The sequence below is a fragment of the Aphelocoma coerulescens genome, chromosome 20, assembly GCF_041296385.1.
Source record: "Aphelocoma coerulescens isolate FSJ_1873_10779 chromosome 20, UR_Acoe_1.0, whole genome shotgun sequence".
Taxonomy (NCBI): Eukaryota; Metazoa; Chordata; class Aves; order Passeriformes; family Corvidae; genus Aphelocoma; species Aphelocoma coerulescens.
Genome location: NC_091033.1, coordinates 5,134,944 through 5,154,413, shown reverse-complemented (window position 1 = coordinate 5,154,413; position 19,470 = coordinate 5,134,944). Strand labels below are relative to the sequence as shown.

Sequence of the window (19,470 nt, the reverse complement as noted above, 5' to 3'; positions counted from 1 at the left end):
ACATATTATATGAAATATTCTTATTGCAGCTGGCTTGAAAGGACTACCCTTAATTAGATATCTCTAATCAATTAGTGCTTTTGGAAATTCTGCTCTTTTCCAAGACTCATGATTTTGTTTTATGCAAAGTGCTTCAATTTGATGAACTACCTATCAAGTACAGCCTGTGTGATTTATTCATTATTTTATTCCACTGACTTTAGGTGTAAGTCATCCACCACAGTGCTGTTGCTTGTGTGGGTAAGTCCTTCCAGGTGTGTTGTGTAGTGAAAACCTTGTCTGAAATCAGAACTTGTTGCTTGAAGAGTTGGGTCTCTAAATTGGTTTGAGATTCAGATGTTTATAATATTTCCTGGTATTTGTTGCTGTTTGGTCAGACCGTTGGGTCAGTTTGCAGGGGAATATGTTTTGTGATTGCAATTAAGATTGGAGAAAGAAATACAAAAGCTGATGTAGCTTAAAGCATACTCCCCGAAGTAGATTACTCCAAGAGTCTGGAATGTGTTGGTGGGAGGCTTCAGTTTTAGTGAGATGTTGCTCCGTGCATGCAGGAGTCCTTCCCTTCCTAAATAATTGTTTCCATCTGCATGGCTTATTCCATCAGCCCCCAGGGCTGCCAGTGCCTGGACTGCTGAGCTATTAAAATCCGTGTGTCTTGTAAAGATGAGGATCTTTCTCACTAAATCCTCTGTGCCAGCTGTGTGCAAAGGGAACTTTGCTCTGGTCATGAAGAAAAATAATAGGGCAACCCCCACTGTGGACTTTTTAAAATAAACAATGTCCTGATATTTCTTTCACATTCTTTAAAATTTTTAGCAGGAGAAGTTTCAAGACCCTCGAATCTTCCTGCTTGCAACTTCTGGCAAGTCCATTATTAATTCACTAGTTCTCTGAGGGCTGTCTTGTTGTTCTATAATATGGAATTTTGGCCATCTGTGATATCTTGCAGTGTCTCTGGCCACTTGAATTGAAGGCTGTGGCTTCTGGTCTGTGTCCTTGTGAACATACACACTCCCATCATGTGGTGGAGCCTGAGCACAGGAAGTGACACGAGCCTGCTTGGCCATTACACACTGGTGGTTCAGCAGTAGCAGACTGGGCAGCCTGGGCATGGATGAAGCACTGAGAGGAGGCTGCTGGCCAAGAGTTATTTTATATTTCTCAGTTGCCTCTGCCTGGGGCACCTAGGGAAGTGTGGAAGATGTACCATTGTAACTAAGAAACATTGGAAAGGCACAAATCTGGAGTACTCTTCACTCCCATGCCTCTGCACTTTTCTCTCTGAAGGGTCTCATTTCTGAGTTAGATTTCAAGTGATGAACACTGGAAATAAAGGTGGAATTCCTTGTGTGTAAGCCCTTGAGCAAAGTGGAGCCTGGAACTCTTGTGAAGTCCATAGCAGGTGGCCAATATATAATGGAACTGGAAGGATATCCTCTTTAGGCAGCAAATAAATACAGCTTTGCTGATGAAAGTTGTTTTTCTCAGTCAAGGTAAAGCTGGGACAATGTTCCTGTTTGAAAACAGCGGGGCTGACACAGTGGAAGGAAATCCCTGTGTGTCTCCCAGCGGAAGCTGAGGCATGCAGGGCAGTATATACATCCCTGCAGCTGATCTCCCAGCCCCCCATTTGGGGCAAACATTCCACAATCCTGGCCTCCCTCCAGCTTGTGCACAAGCAGGGTGAAACTAGATAAAGGTAACAGCTGCATTTAGCTGCAGTGTTTCCTTTGCCTAAGGGGAGAGGAAGGATCCCTCCTGGGAGCAGCCCTGTGGATGATATCCCTCATCCGAGAGTTTCACAGTTCATTCACTCCGCGCTTCCTCCGCTGCCTTGGCCAGCGCAGAGCAGGCACGAGGCTGCCGGATGTTTGCAGGCCAGGAAGGGTTTGGAGCAAGCTCGGAGCTGCCAAGTCCCTTAGGAGAATCCAAGGCTTGATGACATACCAGCACTCCCCGAGGAACAAGCCTTTTTGGAGAATGGCTTTTTGCAAGGCTTATCCTAGATGCAACAATGTCTTAGATGGAAGGAAACATCACTGGGGGGTGCAGCTGATAAAAAAGATCAAGGAATTGCTGCTTGAAGGCATTCCTGTCAATTCTGCTTGTGTGGTCTGTGCAGTTTTGTAAAGGGTTAGCATCACCTCATTGCTCACAAAGCAGATGGCAAAGGAAAAACAGTCTTTGTAAAGGTAATGAAGCTGCTAGCTGGGGGTCAATGAGTATCATTTAATCCCATAAAAGTTCTTTTTCTGACACTGGTACTGAGTCAGGAATCACAGTTCATTTGGATCTCTCAGAGTTCCAGAAGGATGTACACTTTGAAACCAACTTCATTGTGTGAGCTCATCGGGTAAAAAATTCCAACAAAGGCTCTGTCCCCTCTCAGTGGGATAGTGCAGCTTGCTAATTCTCTAATTAATTGGTTAATTGACAAATTCCCTAATTCCCATGCTTATGAGGAAGCCAGATTCCCAGCTGATGGTGAGAATGCTCATCCCTCCCCCTCTAGCATGGTGCAAGTATCACAGTGGGCAGCCTGGGAGCCTCAGCACTGCAGATAGTGTTGGGTCAGCTTGAAAGTTTTTTGGGAGAGGTGATGTATTTACAGCTTCCATCATGGAAGCTTGATTTCTTCCACTCCTGTGGGTTATTCCAGTTATTTCTGAAGAGTTTTTCTTATCAGAAGCTGCCCAAGAGTTGCTTTTGCAGAGCTGCAAGACCAGCAGCTCTCATCTCCTCCTCTGCTTTGTCTCTGCCATACGTGTAGCTCTTGCTTCAGCCCAGTGGCTGCTCCCAGCATAGGTCAGGCTGAGCTGTATCACCACTTTTTGGGCCAAAACCTGAGTAGGAGTTAGGTCAGCAACCACAGCCAGGTGTGATGCCTGTGTCAGAAAATGGCCACTGTACAGAAGTTTGGTTGCTTACAGCAGGGTTAAAATGTGTTTCTGAAGGTTAGTTGGGTTAAAGAGTTTTATTCATCCAACTTATTAGCATTGTGAGGTAAAACAGAGTTGCTTTAGCTCTCCTGCTTGTGTGTTTTTAGGTTTATTTTCTGAAGTCTTCGTACTTTTCAACTCACCTGTGAGTCCAAGTTGAATTTCTGCTTCTTTCACTTGTTTGTTTTGACTGTGGTTTTTCAGTGGCTGATCTATTTAATGTCTGCTTTGGCCTTGGCACCCAGCACTGCATCACTCTGACCTTGCACAGCAGGTGCAAACTGAACAATAAAAATCTGTCTTGCATCACTTGACACTGATACCCGAGACTTTGTGTCCCATCTCCTCTCTGGCCCTCCAGTTAGAGCAGTGGATTTTACCCAGTAAACAAGCACATGGGGATTTATAGACACTGCTCTAATCCCTGACTGACCTTTGAGATGATCTTACACCACCAGCCTACCCTTCCCTGAGTTCTTCCTGTAAATTCTGCACTACAAAGCTGTTTGGGAATGTCTGTAGCAAGCTCCTCCATCCCCTCTTTGGCCCCCAAGCTAGATCATGTCTGACATCTTCCAGTCCTGGTTTTCATGAAGACTCCTGTAATTAAACTTTGTCATTAAAATTTTGGAAAAACAAGCCCTCTTCTAATGAGTTAACAGGCTCTTGACTACTAATAGCTCTGTAAGAGCTGTGAGCTGTATTGTGCAATCAGGTTCAGCATCTCAACCAGTTTTGTTCCAGCTGTTGCATCGTTTATAGATGAAACCAGTACAGACAAGCTCTGTGTGGTGACTTCAGAGCCAGGCGCCAGCAGAGCAAAAATAGTGGATGCTGACTTTTTTCTTTTTTTACTTCTGAGCCTTTAAACAGCTCTCTTCTCGAGGACAAATGAGGAGAATGCCCATAAATATAAATTACAGGCCACTTGTGATCTCTCCCCACACAGAGAAGTTTGGATTCTTCCTGATGGACTTGTTACAGCTGGAGAGATGACAAAGTGGAACAGAAGCCTGTTAGGATAAGTGATGGTGCTTTGGAGTACAACAGAACTGTTGCTTATGAGTGGGATAATTGGCACTTACAACTGCCTGGCTGCTAAATAAGAGCTTCTGCTACCTGACTGTATTAAATCTTCTTTTTATTTTGGAAATAACTGATTGAGCAATTGGGATCTGTGAAAATGCAGCTTCTTTGGAGAGGGGGGTGTCTTTCTGTTCCCCTGCTTGGAGTCTGGTGGATCTCCTACCCACAGATGGGCACAGTGGCATTTCATTCCCAAGTAAATTCCCCATTCCCATGTGTGTAGAGACAATGTCTGGGGACCTGCCTGGTAATTATTTTTCTCTGAATCTTGGAGTATTTAGGTGAGTGGATTTAGGTTTTAATGTAATCATTCAACATGACAAACTTCAATAAGGGGGGCGGGGGTGGATCCAGCCTAATTTCTGAAGTAGTTTCAGCTAGTCTGACCCAATATAAAAACTTAGGAGGAGATTTTTAAAACCATAATATACTAAAATCTGTTAAACAAACAAACCCTCCTAAATGAGACATTGCTTTGAAAACTCTATTTGTGCTTAGTCCATGCTCTGGTCTTCAGGTGTTACACTTTTAATCTTAACAAATAGCTTAGCTGTGTAGCTATGAGCAGGTCACTCCTACTTTTCTCCTCCCCTTGTCTTCCCATAGTTGCTAAAACTCCAACTTATCAGCAGCTATCAGGAGATGTTGTTGAGCTGTCTCATAACCTTGGTAGCTGCACTGATTGTGGGGCCGTGCCATGGGCATGACTTCTCCCAGGAGTGGATGTTTGGCATTCTTTGGGCAGCAGCTCTTGTGGGATGCCCGAAAACAGACTGACTCATGGTGAGTTCAGCCCAGCGAGCCCATCCCGCTGCTGTGATTATGCTGCAGGAAATAAACAAGATGACAACCTAATCTATCACATCTTTGGGCTGAGAACTGGGGCACCAGAGTAAGAAAGTCCATTTCTGGCACTCTCTCTCTTTGTAGCTCTGTTGCCCCATCCCTCTCCCAGAAGGGAACAGAACCGTGCAAAACTCAAAATGAGGTTTGTGAAATCTGCTGGGGTGTGAGTTTGGGACCTGCAGCTTTTGCATATTCTTCTTCTGTGAAAATTAAGGAGGTGCAAAGTGCTCCGTGGAGGTGGTGCTGGGGATGAGCTGTGCAGTGTGGAGCCTGGAGAATTCCTGTGTGTGCTCAGCTGGCACAGCTGGGCTGGCACAAAGTGCTGGTCACTCAATGCAGCTGGAGAGGGGACTGACCACTGGTCCCTGGTCCCACTGGCCTCTCCTCCAGAGTGATGTGTGGCACTCTGTCACCTGGCTGCAGGGATGATAGGTCCCTGTGCTTGGAGGAAGTGAACAAGCAGCTTGCTGGTCATTACTCTGGTGCCTGTCACTTCTTTCTGCCTTCAGTGTCCAGAAGGAGAGATTTTTTGCAAGACACAGTCCCCTGTAGATGTCAGGCATGTGTTTGAGCGGGAAGGTAAACGAGGTCATCCTTTGAAACCCACTAAGACTTCTAATTTTACACAGTCTTAAATGCCCAGGAGGCAGAGGCATATTCAATTTACATTAATAAGTAAGTCTTGGTTATTCATCAGAATAAGTGTTTTTGAGTGTTAAGAATAGCTACTATCTTAGTGCTTCCTCCTATTGTTACAGCTCTTCCTCGAGCAGTGGAAATGTTTTGGGTGATTTAAATTACATTTACAGTAGTAATTAGGTTTAAGCAACTTTGCAGTTGACTTATCTGAACATACATCTGTGTCTAAAGAGAGTAGGACTTTTTTTCCGCCTCCCCTTTCTTCTTCATTCTCCCAAGCCGTGACATTATCAAACAGGGTGGGCAACTGGAGATACTGATATTTATTGATATTGCTTTATTGGCACCCTGACTCTCGTGGGCATGCCTGTATCTCTCCCAGAAGAGTGACAAATTAGCTCTTGTCTCATTCAGTAAAGGTATGAGTGGAAGCCCTTGGTAGGGTCTGAGTGTTGCTGGGGCTGTTTCTTGGCAGCTCTTTTCCTGAGAGCTGCTGGTTTTCTCTCCCAGCTCAGGGCAGAGCAGAACCAGATGTGTTGCAGGCCCAGCTGCTGGGAGCTGCTGCTTTACCTAGACCCGATTGCAGCTCACGCTGTGCCCCAGGCCACAGCCTGGCTGCTGCTCCCTGCCAGACTGGGAACAAGCTGGGGCTTGGATAATCTCACCAGTTTAGTGACTCCAGAAACTGTATTAATCTCTTAATCTCAATGGGTCAGTGTGATGGGTAGGTAACACCACTTGAGGATTTTCTTGTGTGGTGGGATTGAGCGGGGATAAATGATTTTCAGGTTTCTGTAATGCTATGTACCCTAAAAATGAACCTGCTGGAGAAAAAGGAATCTCATGTTACGGGTTTGGGTTACATCCAGGTTTTTCCACCCCACATTGCAGTGTGTCACTTGCATTCGTTTTTCAGGGTAATAAATTAATTTGCAGGTGCTTGAAAAATGTGATGCTGCCATAAGATCTTGCAATGCAGCCTGTGGATGTTCTATTCCAGCTGATCTGAAGGCTCTGATGCCCAGCTCTGTTGGGCACCATGCAGAGTCAGCTCTCCCAGGCTACAGAGGGTTCCTGCAGTCTGTAGGTCTAGCCTGCTGAAATTCCTGACTATCCAAAAGCACCTTGGATGTTTTTCCACCTCCTTTTGATCCTGAAAAAGTCAGGCCAAGTCATGTCAGCTTGGCAGGATGTGTGGATACCTTCAGAAATAACTTGTGCACTAAAGTGGTGACGGTAACAGTGCTGGGTCTGTTCCCGTGATTCATTTGAACTAATTGGCTGCTGAGAGCATCATATGGCTCTTTGTCTCCGTATTTGAGTAAGATTCAGCTCCTGTGATCCGGATAATCTCATCCTATTGAGCTTATCTCATCTCTAATGATGCCAGGAAGACTGTCCTGGAGCGTGAAACATGCTGGAGAGCTCAAAACCAGAGTTGGAATATTTACCCTGATTCACTCTGTCTGAAAAAGCAGACTCAGCTGGCCTCTATTCCTCCACCTTTTTTTCCTCTCAAGCACAATCTAGGAGATAAACTTACTGATTACTCCTCTCAAATACCATGAATAACTGAAGGGCAGACAGGAGTGAAGACGTGAAAGGCTGTAGTGCAGCTGTTATTAGAGATCAGAAAACTTTCAGCAGTGCTTGTGTACTCTTTGTGTGAGTAATCAAAGCTGAATGTTCTCTTAAAGAATTCTGTCTTCATCTGGATGTTTTAAATTTGCCTCAGTTGTGCAACAAGCCTGGATGAGTTATTACCACTGCATGAGAAACCTGTGAGGATGAAACTGCCTGGTACGAGTGTCTGGGAGCCTCTGTCTCTAAATTGACCCATTAAAAAGGATGATCAGCTAGCTGCTGAAGTTATTAAAAGAAACTTAATGACAAAGAACACCACTGAGGGACAAAAGAAATATAGTTGTGGGCTGTGGGGCCCATCTGCTTGCAGTGCTGGCAGGTTAGAGGTGATTTTATGTCCAGGAGAAGGAATGGCCTGAAACCTAACCCCTTGTTTCAGGTCAAGGTGTACTCAGTGGAGAGTGGTTTGGAAAGGCTGGGTGCTCCCTGGGGAGAAAAAAATGCTTTTCAAAGTTTGTAAAAACAGCAAGTGAAGAGCAGCCACCTCTTCTCTCACAGAGGTTTGTGTTGTCATCCCTCCTTGCTCTCCCCTCCCATGTCTCACATCCTGAGCAGTGTGTGTGGTCACACATGATGGTGACGCTTCTGCAGCAGCTGTTGTCTGTGTGTCTGCATAAAAGCATGAGAAATCTTTAATTTGCTTTCTGTGTGCTCCTACAGTCTTCATTAGTGGATGAATTTTATGATTGGCTACTACGAAGAAATTCTTCCCTGTGAGGGTTGGGGAGGCCCTGGCACAGGTTCCCCGGAGAAGCTGTGGCTGCCCCATCCCTGGGAGTGTCCAAGGCCAGTTTGGACAAGGCTTGGAGCAGCCTGGGGTAGTGGAAGGTGTCCCTGCTTGTGGCAGGGGGTTGGAACTGGGTGGTCCTTAAGGTCCCTTCCAGCCCATTCTGTGATGTGCTCCCTGTGAATTATTCTGTGGTGCTATAAAACCTGTGGTCTCTGTGTTTTGCTTATTAACTGTGAACTTCACAAGCTGGGACTTTCTGTGGTTGATCTTGGTTTGGGGCTGATGTAGGAGGAGCTAGGTGGATAAAGCTGAGTTTTGAATTATGGGTGGAGGAATAAGTTTTACAGGAATTGTGGGTAAGGGGGAAAAGAGAGGAAATTCCCAGTAATACTTTTGCATAGGGAGTGTGGGGAGTTGCAAATGTCCCAGACCAAACACCTTCCCAGTGCGAGCCCCGGGTCTGAAGCTGGGGAGTGGGGCAGTGTTCCTTCAGCAGCAGGGTGGGGTGAAAGCAGCTGGGCTCAGCAGTGGCTGGAAAAATAGCTGTGTGAGTAGGAACAAAACCAAGATGGGCTCTTTTATGCTGAGGGATGTCTCTAAAATAGCTGCTGCTGCCCTTTAAACTGGTGGAGGCAAAGCAGGCTGAGCTGTAGCTGCTGCCTTGCTGGGAATATGGGAAACACAGGGTGGAATTAGTACTTGTGCTGGATGAGCTTTGCGTGCACTCACTAAAACATTACGTTACTCATCCCTTTAACTTCGGGATTATGAATAATAAATGTTAGAAGAAAGGAGAGTTACTGGAACACTGTGGAGGCAATAACAAGGAAAGAACAAAACCTGTCAGGAATGGCTACAAGGAATCCGATTGCTTTAACCCTTTGCTCACTTGTGCATTGATTGTTGATGAGATTTGTAAAGAATAATCTGGATCTTGCAAAATATTCTCTGTGGGGTGTTACGAGTTTACACTGCTCTTTCAACGCCAGTGCCTTACATCCAACTGGGGCTTACTCACTGCTCAGCTATGGCAAGAAATGCTGAATCGCTTTTTTTAATAGGCACTCGCGGGGAGGGGGGCGTTTCTGGCCTCCCCACGTCCCTGGGCAGATATTTTGTGCTTTTCTCGACGTTCTCCTGAAGTACAACGTTAAGGAGCGAATAGGCTGCTTGACTCCTCCTTCCTCGGGAGTTTCTCTTTCACGTGGGCTGAGCCTTACGTTAATGTTTAGCAAGCCCGAGCTGCAGCCCAGCCTTGGGAAGAGCTCCGTGCTGTTTTCTGCTGTCTCTGGGCGCTGGCTGTGGGCTGTGTCCCCGGCGTGGGCGGCTCAGCCTCGGGCACCGCTGCCCGGAGGGCTCAGCCGGATTTGCGGTCACTCCAGCCGGGGCGGGGGGACACAGGGAGGGAGGAGAGGATGCTCCTCCAGTGGGCACCTCGTGGGTGACAAGGAGCAGCTCTTGGTCCGCAGCGGGTGGACAGGCACGGATGGACTGACTGTCACCCTCCTCCCGGCTGGACATGGACAAGCGCGGCACGTGTGGCTCCAGGATGGCCAGAAGTGGGATGGCCAGGCCCCGGGTGGTGCTGGCACCTGCCCGGGCAGCCAGCTGTGCCCAGCTCCTCAGCAGGTACGGAGCGTTCCCGTGGGATCCGGGCTGATCCCTGCTGCTCCGCTCCCTAAAGCGGGGCACGGGGGCAAGGCAGCACCTGGGGCGGGGTAGGTGGAAGCAAGGTGAATTTCTAGAGGTGAGCAGGCTGTTGTAGGCTCTTAAAATAGTGCTTTGAGTGCATTGATCCTGAACGGAAACCTGTGGAAATTCCCTTTCTTTTCCTTATCCTAAGCCTATGAAAATCCCTGCTCTTTTTTCTCGTACTCACTCTATAATTGGGCTGAGTGCAGCAAGCCGGGGCTGAAATGCTTCCTTGTGATACAGTGATAACCTCTCTTGGGGTTTGAGGGCTGTTCAGGGGTTTGTGGATCTACATGAAGGTAAGAACTGCTGATTTATCGTGCAAGTAGTAGAGGATAGCACTGAAATTTGAACTGCTTCACTTGGCAAACACCACTCTGCTTGTGTGTTTACTGGATATTATACAAGTTAAGAATTCATCTAGTGTGTATTTGCATCAGCTTAGGAGTTTGCATAGAGTTTTAGACTGTTGACTTGCTGTAGTGATCAAAATCCCTTGGTTTTGTGTGAATGTACTGGCAGCGATTTTACTTCTAATCACAGCTCACATTTTCATGTGTCAGAGTTCTCCTTTTTTCTAGACTGATTTGACTAGATTGTGTGTTCAAAGCAGACAGGAAATCTTTAGAAGACCCCAGGCAAAATTTGAGTTGTGAAAAAAAAAAAAAAAGATCGTAGGGGGTCTGAGACAGGAGTAATATGGTAAATTACTTTAAAATTAGCCACGTGTGAGAGAAAGAGATTAAAACCTGGAGCATTGCAGGGTTTCTCTGATAAAAATTGAAATATTTGTTAACAACTTAAGGCTTTTGCCAAACGAGTCCATTGAGTTCCAGTGTCTGTGCTGGTGCCAGAACACCTCTGTGGCCAGCTCTGAAGAGGTGCTAGAGCAGGAACCTCAAACTTGCTCACCAACTTTGCCCAAAACATTGAACTCCAGCCAAGTGACACTTCCCACCTGCTTGCTCAGGACTCACCACAGGCGAGAGGTGTCTGTGTGTATATGTGGAACTAAGCCTCTTTCCTAGGATTGACCTAAAACCTACCTGTACTATAGGGCAAGGGTATGCCACCCTGGTCTTCTAATTAATTGACCTAATTAATTGTTTATTTTTGATCAGCAACTCTGCCATGCTCATTGAGTTCCCAGTAAGACTCCTACTGGCTTGAAAGGGGCTGGTGGTGCTGTCATGGCTCCAAAACAGCACTGAGCAAAAGCGTTGAGCCAGCTGTGCCTCCCTCCCACTTCTCCTCTCGGTGTTGTGAACCTCGTGGTACCTGAGGTGGCTCACGGACAGGGCTGGTGGCCTTGGGCTGGCTGGTGACACTCCTGTTACAGAATTGGTTATAAATCCCAGCCCAGGGTTTCCATGGCAGGGTAACAGCCAGGCACCTCATGTTATGTGTAATAACTCTGCCCTGAGAAATCCACGTGAGGAGCCTGTGACTCCTCCCTGTCTTCCTGCATCCCTAAAGCTCTCATGAGTGAAGCATAGCTGGATTCCAGCACACCTCTCCACTCCTCCTTCCCTTGTGCTGGTCAGCAAATCACTCTTGTGACTTCTCCAGCATCTCTGGGCTGTTCTCATGCAGCTGAGCAACAACTTGCAGTTACTCATTCTGTGCTCTAATGCAGGTACAGCTGGTAGAATGGGCTACAAGAAGAAATAAGAACGAGTTCTACCATCCTGATTTACTCCAAGTTCAACATTTAAGAAGCTGCAGGACAAGTTTAGTATATGTGAACCTGCTTTAGTAAAAAGCCTTTGGGTTAATGAATAATCAAAAAGAAATAAATTCACAGACTTTTTATAGTGGATTCAAACACGCTGGCAGCCTTTCCTCTGGAAGCCAAGTGGTCCCTCAGCCTTTTGTCCCTCAGCTGAGTGCCTGAGGTGTGCACAGGTTGAACACCTCGCCTGAAGTCCCAGCAGTGATGGCAATAAAGTGAAGGTGCCTCAGCTGAGGTAACGGTAGCGTGTTTTGAGGCTGTGTTTAGTGACTGGGAGGTATTGACTCATTCTGGCCTCAGCAAAATCCCTGGCAGTGTGTGCTCGGGACTGTGACAGCAAAGTCACCAAAGGGCAGTGATTCCTGGCCTGCTGCTTTCGTCATGGGCTCCTGTGCATGGGCTCAGCCCGGGGCAGCTTCTGTGTGGCGGAGAGGGGAGTGGGTGAGGACAAGATGTGGGAGCTACTGGGCGGAGGGGTTTGTAGCCCCACACCAGCTGGGCTGAGGGGTTTGGGATCCTGGTGCCATACTGATGGGTGGAATTGGAATGGCAGACCAGGTCCTTGTGGATTCAGTGGAGATGGAAGTAGGGTTAGGAATGCCACCTTTTAATTAATGACTGTCATCTAATCATCCTGTAGATCAGCTTTATCAATTCACAATCACATTAAAGATCCCAGTACTACTAAAGATTTGTTTTGCCAGGTACCCCTTTCTCCCAGCAGGATTTCCCTTTGGATGAAAGCCCTTTCCTGTTTGGCTTACCCTGCTAATGCGGGGAAAGTGAACAACAGGCTCGTCTGCAGCGACCTTACAGTCAAACACAAAACCATGTGCAGAGAGGATGGCTTGTGTCTTGTGAGGCAAAAACAAACCCTAGTGTGATGGATAGACACCCAACTAATAGTCTGAGCTAAACATGGCTTTGAATATTTTTAATTTGGCTGTATCTGCATGGGGTTATCAGTCCTTTGCTTGTTCTGCTCTGAGTTTCGGTCTGAGATGCCTCCAGGCAGATCTGTAATTAAAGGCAACTTTCTCTATTCCTTGGCTTGCTTATTTAGCCCCTTACTACACTGAGTGGGGACAAATCTATTCCAGATGAAGGTCTGAGACAAAGAAGATGAGATGGAGTTTCTTTGCCCTTAAATACTTTGATAGAGACACTTATTGTCAGGGAAGTTAAAGCCTGTGCTTTAGTTGAGATCTGATGCTGTGGTGGAGGTAACACAGAATCGTGGAATGGTTTGGGTTGGAAGGGACCTTAAAGATCATAAAGTTCTGAACTGGTCCATGGCAAGGGATGCCCATGATCAGATCAGGTTGCTCCAAGCCCTGTCCAATCTGGCCTTGGACACTTCCAGGGATCCAGGGGCAGCCACAGCTTCTCTGGGCCCCCTGTGCCAGAGCCTCACCACCCTCTGGACTTTTTGTCTGGCCCAGAAAATACTGGAGGTGCTAAGCTGAAGCCATATGATACACACACATCTTAGGATTCACATCTTTCTCTCCACACAGTCCTGGCCAAAGGATTGCTGTTTGCCTTTTCTGGTGCCACAGAGGATGCCAGGCAGGAGGTGAGGTTGTGCCTTCTTGCTGTTGGAAGGGGGGAAAGCTGGAGCTGGCAAGAATTACTCCACACACAGAGCACGATCTGGCACGTCCTCTTTATCACTTGCAGAACAGGCTTCTTCAAAACAACCTGAAATGACGCTGCTCCCCGAGCTGCTTGCTTAATGGAAGGTCTTGATGAGCTGATTGCTGTGTTACTGAAAACAAGCTGTAATCTTATTAGCAAATTGTGGCAGTGACATCTTAGCTATTCTCACTGGTGCTGTAGAGACAGACCTTCAACTGTGCCATCCCCCATGTGCAAAGTCCTTGATAAAATGCCTTAATAGGAACACAAGTGGTGGTTGGCAGCAGTGCTGGATAAAAGAGCCTGGGCTAAAGGCATTGTGGCTTCTCACAGGGGATGCTCTCAGTGAAACTATTGAGTATGTGAGCAAATCTCTGGTCAGAGATATGCAGATGTACGTCAGCAGTGGCAGACTGCTGCTAAAATTGCTTTAATTCTGGCTCTTTAGCTGCTTTGCTTGAGTTAAGCCAGGGAAAGGTAAGTGTGGTAAGAGTCTGTTGGGTAAGTTACTGTTCATTGCCACCACAGTAATTTGATAATTAGTCTCTCTTTGCTTTTATGGCCTGGTCTGAGGAATCTGAACCAGCCACGTGCTTTCCATTTTCTCCTAAGAGTAAGCTTTAGTAAGTTCTTTCCTGCATATTGGTGTGTGGAGAAAGGAGGAATTGGTAGTGGTGTTTGTGTACAACATTTGGGGGATTTTAAGTGTAACTAATCCAATCCAGGCATTAAAGATTTGCAGTAGAGCTTTCTTCTGGTTTAGACCTTTGGTAGAAAAGTTGTGGAATTCTTGTTCATGAGGCATCTCCTGCATAACTTTTCTCTCCATGGTGAGAATACAATTTTGTGTAGTTCTGCGTGTCTGAATGAAATAGTTGATCATGTGTATTTCATGTAAGGTTTTGATAAGCAGTACATTGATTTCTTCCATACAGGAACCTGGTTTTATACTTGCATTGATAATTTTGATAGACTGAGGTTTAAACCTCCAATACTGAGAATATCTACAGCTATATCTATGTAAAAAAAAAAAATATCTATATATCTATATATCTATATAGATATATGTGTGTGTGTGTGTGTGTGTGTGTGAGTTACTGCTTCAGGATTTTCTCAGTTTTTCAAATACTCCTGTCTGTTATTCCTGGACGCCTTTATCCCACTACATGATTTTAAACAAGAAAACCTAGTGAACATGAACTGTGATGTGCTCGCTTTAGGTGACTTTTTTCTCTTCAGAATTATCTACACAGTTCATCATTTAGGTTTGAACTGCTTGCTTAGGGTAAGAACCTGGAAGCAATGTGAGAAGAGCCTGCATGGACTTTTTGGTTGTTCCTTTCAATTTTTTGCTTTTGTACTCATCAGTTGTTTTTGACCTTGAAGTAAACTGCAAACAGGTAAGATGTGTGTGGTTTGACTTTAATGTAGTTTTGTTCTCTGACTAAAGGTCTTCATCTGTCAAAATACTGCAACCAGTTGATAGATTAATCTCCCTTTTTTTCCTGCAGACACTTGCATTTCATGCTCATGGTCTGGGTTGTTATGAATGATGCTGTGGCTTGGTGTGCTGCTCCAAACTTGCTCTTGAGGTTAATTCAGACTTTCTGTCTCTTTTGTTGTTCCATGTGGGCCTTTGTGCTTGCTCCAGATCTTTGGGGATGTCTTTAAAGACTGGGTACTGCTTGTGTGGCAGGACTGCCTTGTCTGCCTGAGTTCTTCTGTTCTTGTTGCCTTTTTCTCATCTTAGCTTTTCTGGAAGCAGTCTTAAAGGAATTCCATTTTCTTGGCTTGAACTTGTTTCCTCCTGGTCTGTTTGAAATGCTTGAGAAGGAACCTTTTTATTTATTCATCTGCTAGAGAGGGATTTCAATGAGGGAGGGATGTTGAGCAAGCAGAAAAGTAGCCCAGGCAGCTCCAGGTCCTTTGAGAAGCTCTCTCATGGGAGTGTTTCAAGCCTGCAGTGAACATAGCAACAGTGTTTATTGTATTTTGCCATTCAAGAGGGTGAAGAATTACATGAGTGTTTGCAACATATTTGCAGTGTGCTGACAGTATCTAGGAGCAGATCAAAAACTGCTCTGATTTTCCAGCCCAGGCTCAGTGAGCCCTCAGCACTGAGCCAGGCAGGCAGGGTTTCCAGGGTTCCACACGGAGGGGGCACGGAGAAGAAACAGTAAGAAAATGAACTCTGTAAGGTCTGCACCAGCCTGATTTCTCATAGCTGTGCTATTAATGCTGTGAAGTCTGGCTTAGACTGAAGGTGCCAGGTGAATCTCGAGCCTCGTTAAAGCTGGCTGTGCTCTTTAACAAGAGGAGAAGGCTGGATTAAGGTGCTCAGTCTCCCCACAGAGCCCTTCGTTTATGGCTGTCCCTAACAAGATCTTTCTGACAGTCTCCTTTTTGTTGGGTTGATTTTTAAAGCTTCATAATCTGCTGCTTTTTGTTATATTGACAGTGCAGTGGAGTGAACTTGATTATTCCACCTACTCTTTGCCCAGTTGCACTGAGCCATTAGCATTTTAAGCCAACAATCTCTGCTTTCAATCTCAACTGTTGCTGTGCTTGCACGTCACAGGTTGCCCTCCAGTTGACTTGGGAATGCAATGAGGAAGAACAATCCTTTAGGTGCACTGAAGCTAAAATTAGCTTTCCACCTGGGCAGCTGGATCTGCAAAGCGCCGTGCACTGAGTTCAAGGAAAAAAAGGAACTTAGACCAGAAAATAAAACATTTCCTAAATGTGAAGGCCTGAGTTTTATGTTGTCCTGTGAGACAGGAGCAACAGCTCTAGTTTAGCACTTGCAGAGCTGGGCTTTGGGTCCTGCTGCCCCTCTGTAGGGCTTCTGTGTGATATTAGGATCCTGCAACTCGGTGAAATAGAGCTTAGTGCATCAGTAAATGGGCCAGTTGAGTAAAAAATTAAGATGGCTTTTGTTTGACACAGAAGTAGTTCAGCTATGGCTTTCCTAGAGTAGGTTTATAGTGCGATTGGTGGGCTTTTGGTGCGAGCAGTCCCAGAACATCTATATTTCCAGCTGTGGAAAGAAGCAAAGTAACTGTGGGTGATGTGGAAGCACCAGTTGGAGTGGGATGAGGTGCAGCAGTTCCCTGTTGTCCGGCAAAACTCTGTCCTTGCACCAGAACCCTGTGTAAGAGTCTTGATATGGACTGAAAGCAGATCAGACCCAGCTGCTGGCAAGGGCATAGCCTGAAACCTGGGCTGTAGGGACATTGTGACCCTCCTCAGGTGTGCTCCAGGAATGTGCCCTAGTGCCTTACACAAATAATACTCCACTTGCAGTAATATCTCTTGGACTGAAACCAGCATTCAGAGCCTGGTGTCTGGGTAAGTCATGCAGAAGATCTAAGTCAAGAGCCACCCTTTGGAAAGAGCTGAAGATTTTATTTATGTTGGCTTAAAAATGTGTTGTTTTTTCCAGGCAGGCATGGGAAGGGATTGTCACAGAGCACATCTTCTGGGTGCAAGCTGCTGGGCAGGTCTGGGGCAGGTCCTCCTGGAGCTGCAAACCTAAATTCTGTTTTGGTGTTGATCCATGGAGATTTCTGGGGTGTTATGAGCCAGCTCCAAACCAAGCTGAACACAAAGGAAAGGTACATTTCAGAGCTGCTTTAATCTGTATAACCTGGATCCCACAGGAGTATAGGGCAGTAACTTAAGGCAAGAAGAGTTGCCTTGTGCCTGTTGAAAGCCTGTGGGAGAGCAATTAGGAGAGCTCCAAGATGGTTCCTGAGTGTTGTGCACTGGGAGACTTCTTCAGTGCAAGTTTCTCTTCCAGTGTTCCTGATACGGACAAAACCAACTCCCTCAAAATAATCTGAATTCCTCCTTCCACTTAGTTTCACGTTGTAAGTGATGAGTTCTGTTGACTGGTTCATAACAGAATCCTAGCAAGGTATTGAACAGCTTTTTTTGATGTTAGCAAGGTGTCTTTGTTTAAATCTAATCTTATGAGATGGTTGTCAGCAAATGTGAGAAAGTGGAGAGCAGTATTAAGATGAAGAGTCCATGTGAGGGATGCAACCAAAGTTTTTAACTCTTAAAATGGGTAAAGATAGAAGCAAAAAGTAGAAAAGAGGAAAAAATAAATTGGGTTAGTAGCTGCAACGGAACTGAGAGAGTTGGACACGAACTGTGCAGGTAAAAAAAAGTAAATCTTAGATTTATTTAAGTGCTCCATCAGGCTATAAATCAGTATCTTGTGTGTTACTTGAATATCCAGAAATAGGAAAGTGAGGATGGGGCTAAACAGACTACTTCTGTCCTTGCCTGTTGTGTGGCAGACTAGCTCAACTCAGTCTTTCCGTTGTGTGTTCCTGTAAAACAAACAAACCCCTCTTATTCTTGCTCTCAATGCTGTGGCTGTCTCCAGATGTTCCTGGAGTGATGGTTATCACTGTGCTTCTGACCCCCAGAAGAGAGGGGCTGCCTGTGCCAGAGTCAGGTGTGTGATGTGCAGGCACATGCGTAAATACAAGTGCAGAATGGCCTACAAAGTTTGTCTCTTACTTGTTAGATCTTCCAATTTAGCTTTTTAAAATTTGAGGTGCTTCTCATAACTGAAGCAAATTAGTGCCAGAACTGCTAATAAGGACTTTCTGGAATGAAAGGGGCTAAAACTTTCCAGATATTTTATCATTTATAACTTTTGGCTCCTAGAGCCAGGAGGCTAAAAGAGCATTTTGTGGGTGTTTTGTTGTCATGGTTTTCAAGGTGTAAGGCTTAGACTTGATTTTTTAAAATTTTTTTTTATGACACTAGAAAGGAATTTTGGCCTGCTTGGTGGTGGTGGCTGTTCATGGGTGTTTCTCAAACCACCCACATCCATCTCCTTAATTTTTTATTCATAAGTGGAACTACTGAGGTGTTCTCATAAGTATGTTCCACTTACCCCATTTTTTTCGTAAGTCTTTGAAAAAAATATGTGTAACAGGGCTTTAATGGCTTGGAACTCTTTGAAGACAATTATAGCTCCTTTTAGGAGAGGCACTGTTTTATGAAGTGGGGAGAACCTCACAGCACAGGGGCTGAAAGCTGAACGAGGCCAGTCTGGGTCTTCGGCTGCGCGTGAATGAATCAGCAGGGTGGCAAGAAAATTCCATATGCTTGGCTTTCCCAGGATGCTTCGTGTTGTTTCACAGCTGAAAAATCTGGTCTGGGCAGGAAAGGGGGGGCCTCAGCCCTGTGAGTTGTTTGTTGTGTGAGCTGAAGTGCCGGAGACGGAGCTGTGCCGGTTTTTGCATAGGGAGCACAAACCTGCTGGGTTTGGGCTGCTGTGGTGGGAGCTGCCAGGCTCCTGTCTGTGCCAGGTCCTTGGAGAACACGTGCACCGAGCTTGGAACATCCTGGGTGGCTGTGAATGCAGAGGGTGTCTGTGCTAACTTGAGGGAAGGTGGTTGGAGGTCACTGGAGGGACAGCACTGAAAAGACTGTGTTGATCCTGTGTCCTCTCGCATGTTTGGACAGCAGTTTTCCCCATTCTCCAGGGGATTTAGTCCCAACCTTGTCTGTATTGCTAAACACTGAGCAAAGGAAGTTCAGCACTTACCTCTGTTTGGCTCTGCTGCAGTCATTAATCAGTGAAGGCTGGATGTGAATGCCGTATGTAATACGTGTAGCTTAATCTCTCTCTCCTTATCTCTTCCTCTCTCAGCACCAGACATTGCCCTTGGAAAATGAACCAGCTTCCTCCAAAGAGTCCTGTGGCATCCCCGGTGTCAGAGAGCACGAATTCCAGGGTAGAGGCTTTGGAGAACTTGTCAATGGACAGTTTTTGGCTGGAAGTAGAGAACATTAAGCAGAGCGCTGAAGCCGAGCAGGAGGAATGCAGCCTTGCAGATGTCAAAACACAGGAGGGTAGGTTGCCAAAAATGTTGGGAGTGAGGAGAGGAATGTGAACATCTGAAACAGAAGGTTGGCTTATGCCCCTGAACGATTCAGAAGCCTGTTGGAGTATGGTTAGAATATTATCAGTCAATCAGAGATAGACATATTATTTTAATTGGGTGGTGGATAATGCCCTGCAGAAGGGGAGGGGAGGGTTGGCCTGGCCTGGTTTCGGCTTCTGAAGCAAAGCTGACTCCAAAGGTCAGTCCCAGGAGCATGTTCAAGGCTCTGGGTTTTTCAAGCAGCCACACCAAGGGTGGGGGCTCTCAGTCCGGTTCAGGTGGTGTATGGTAAACACTCTGGGAGAGCTGGGGCTGCTCTGGAAGCCTTGTTTGTGTGCATGGTTCTGAGATTCATCATAGTGGCTTTCGTGGGAGTTGCTTCTGTGGAAGGCAGACTGTTCCCTCCCTAATTCACTGTTCAAGAAACCACAGTAAACATCCAGAAAGCCTTGAGTCCAGCCACACAAGGTTTTTCCTGCACATCCTTTTTTGTTTCTTTGGAAGAAATGTGCATGGGGTGTTTCTAATGCACTTTCTGTATTGCTGATGTTATCCAGTGCTTTGGAATAATTGGAACCTGGGCTAGTTATTCCAAAACTTTTTGAATACATTTTC

The 19,470-nt window shown here is 45.9% G+C and overlaps 1 protein-coding gene across 5 annotated transcripts in view; it reads left to right on the top strand.

Annotated features, from left to right (window-relative positions):
* ARHGAP40 (Rho GTPase activating protein 40) overlaps positions 1–19,470 on the top strand; it is a 36,684-nt gene that overhangs the window by 4,295 nt on the left and 12,919 nt on the right. For 2 of the 5 annotated variants that reach the window (XM_069034306.1, XM_069034305.1), the window contains exons 1-2: positions 9,320–9,513; positions 18,621–18,823. In XM_069034306.1, coding sequence (XP_068890407.1) covers positions 9,404–9,513; positions 18,621–18,823 — 313 coding nt within the window. In that variant the 5' untranslated portion in view covers positions 9,320–9,403. Of the gene's footprint in view, positions 1–9,319; positions 9,514–16,471; positions 16,561–18,620; positions 18,824–19,470 lie in introns of those variants that run through there. The other 3 variants (XM_069034309.1, XM_069034308.1, XM_069034307.1) reach the window with 2 other exon arrangements.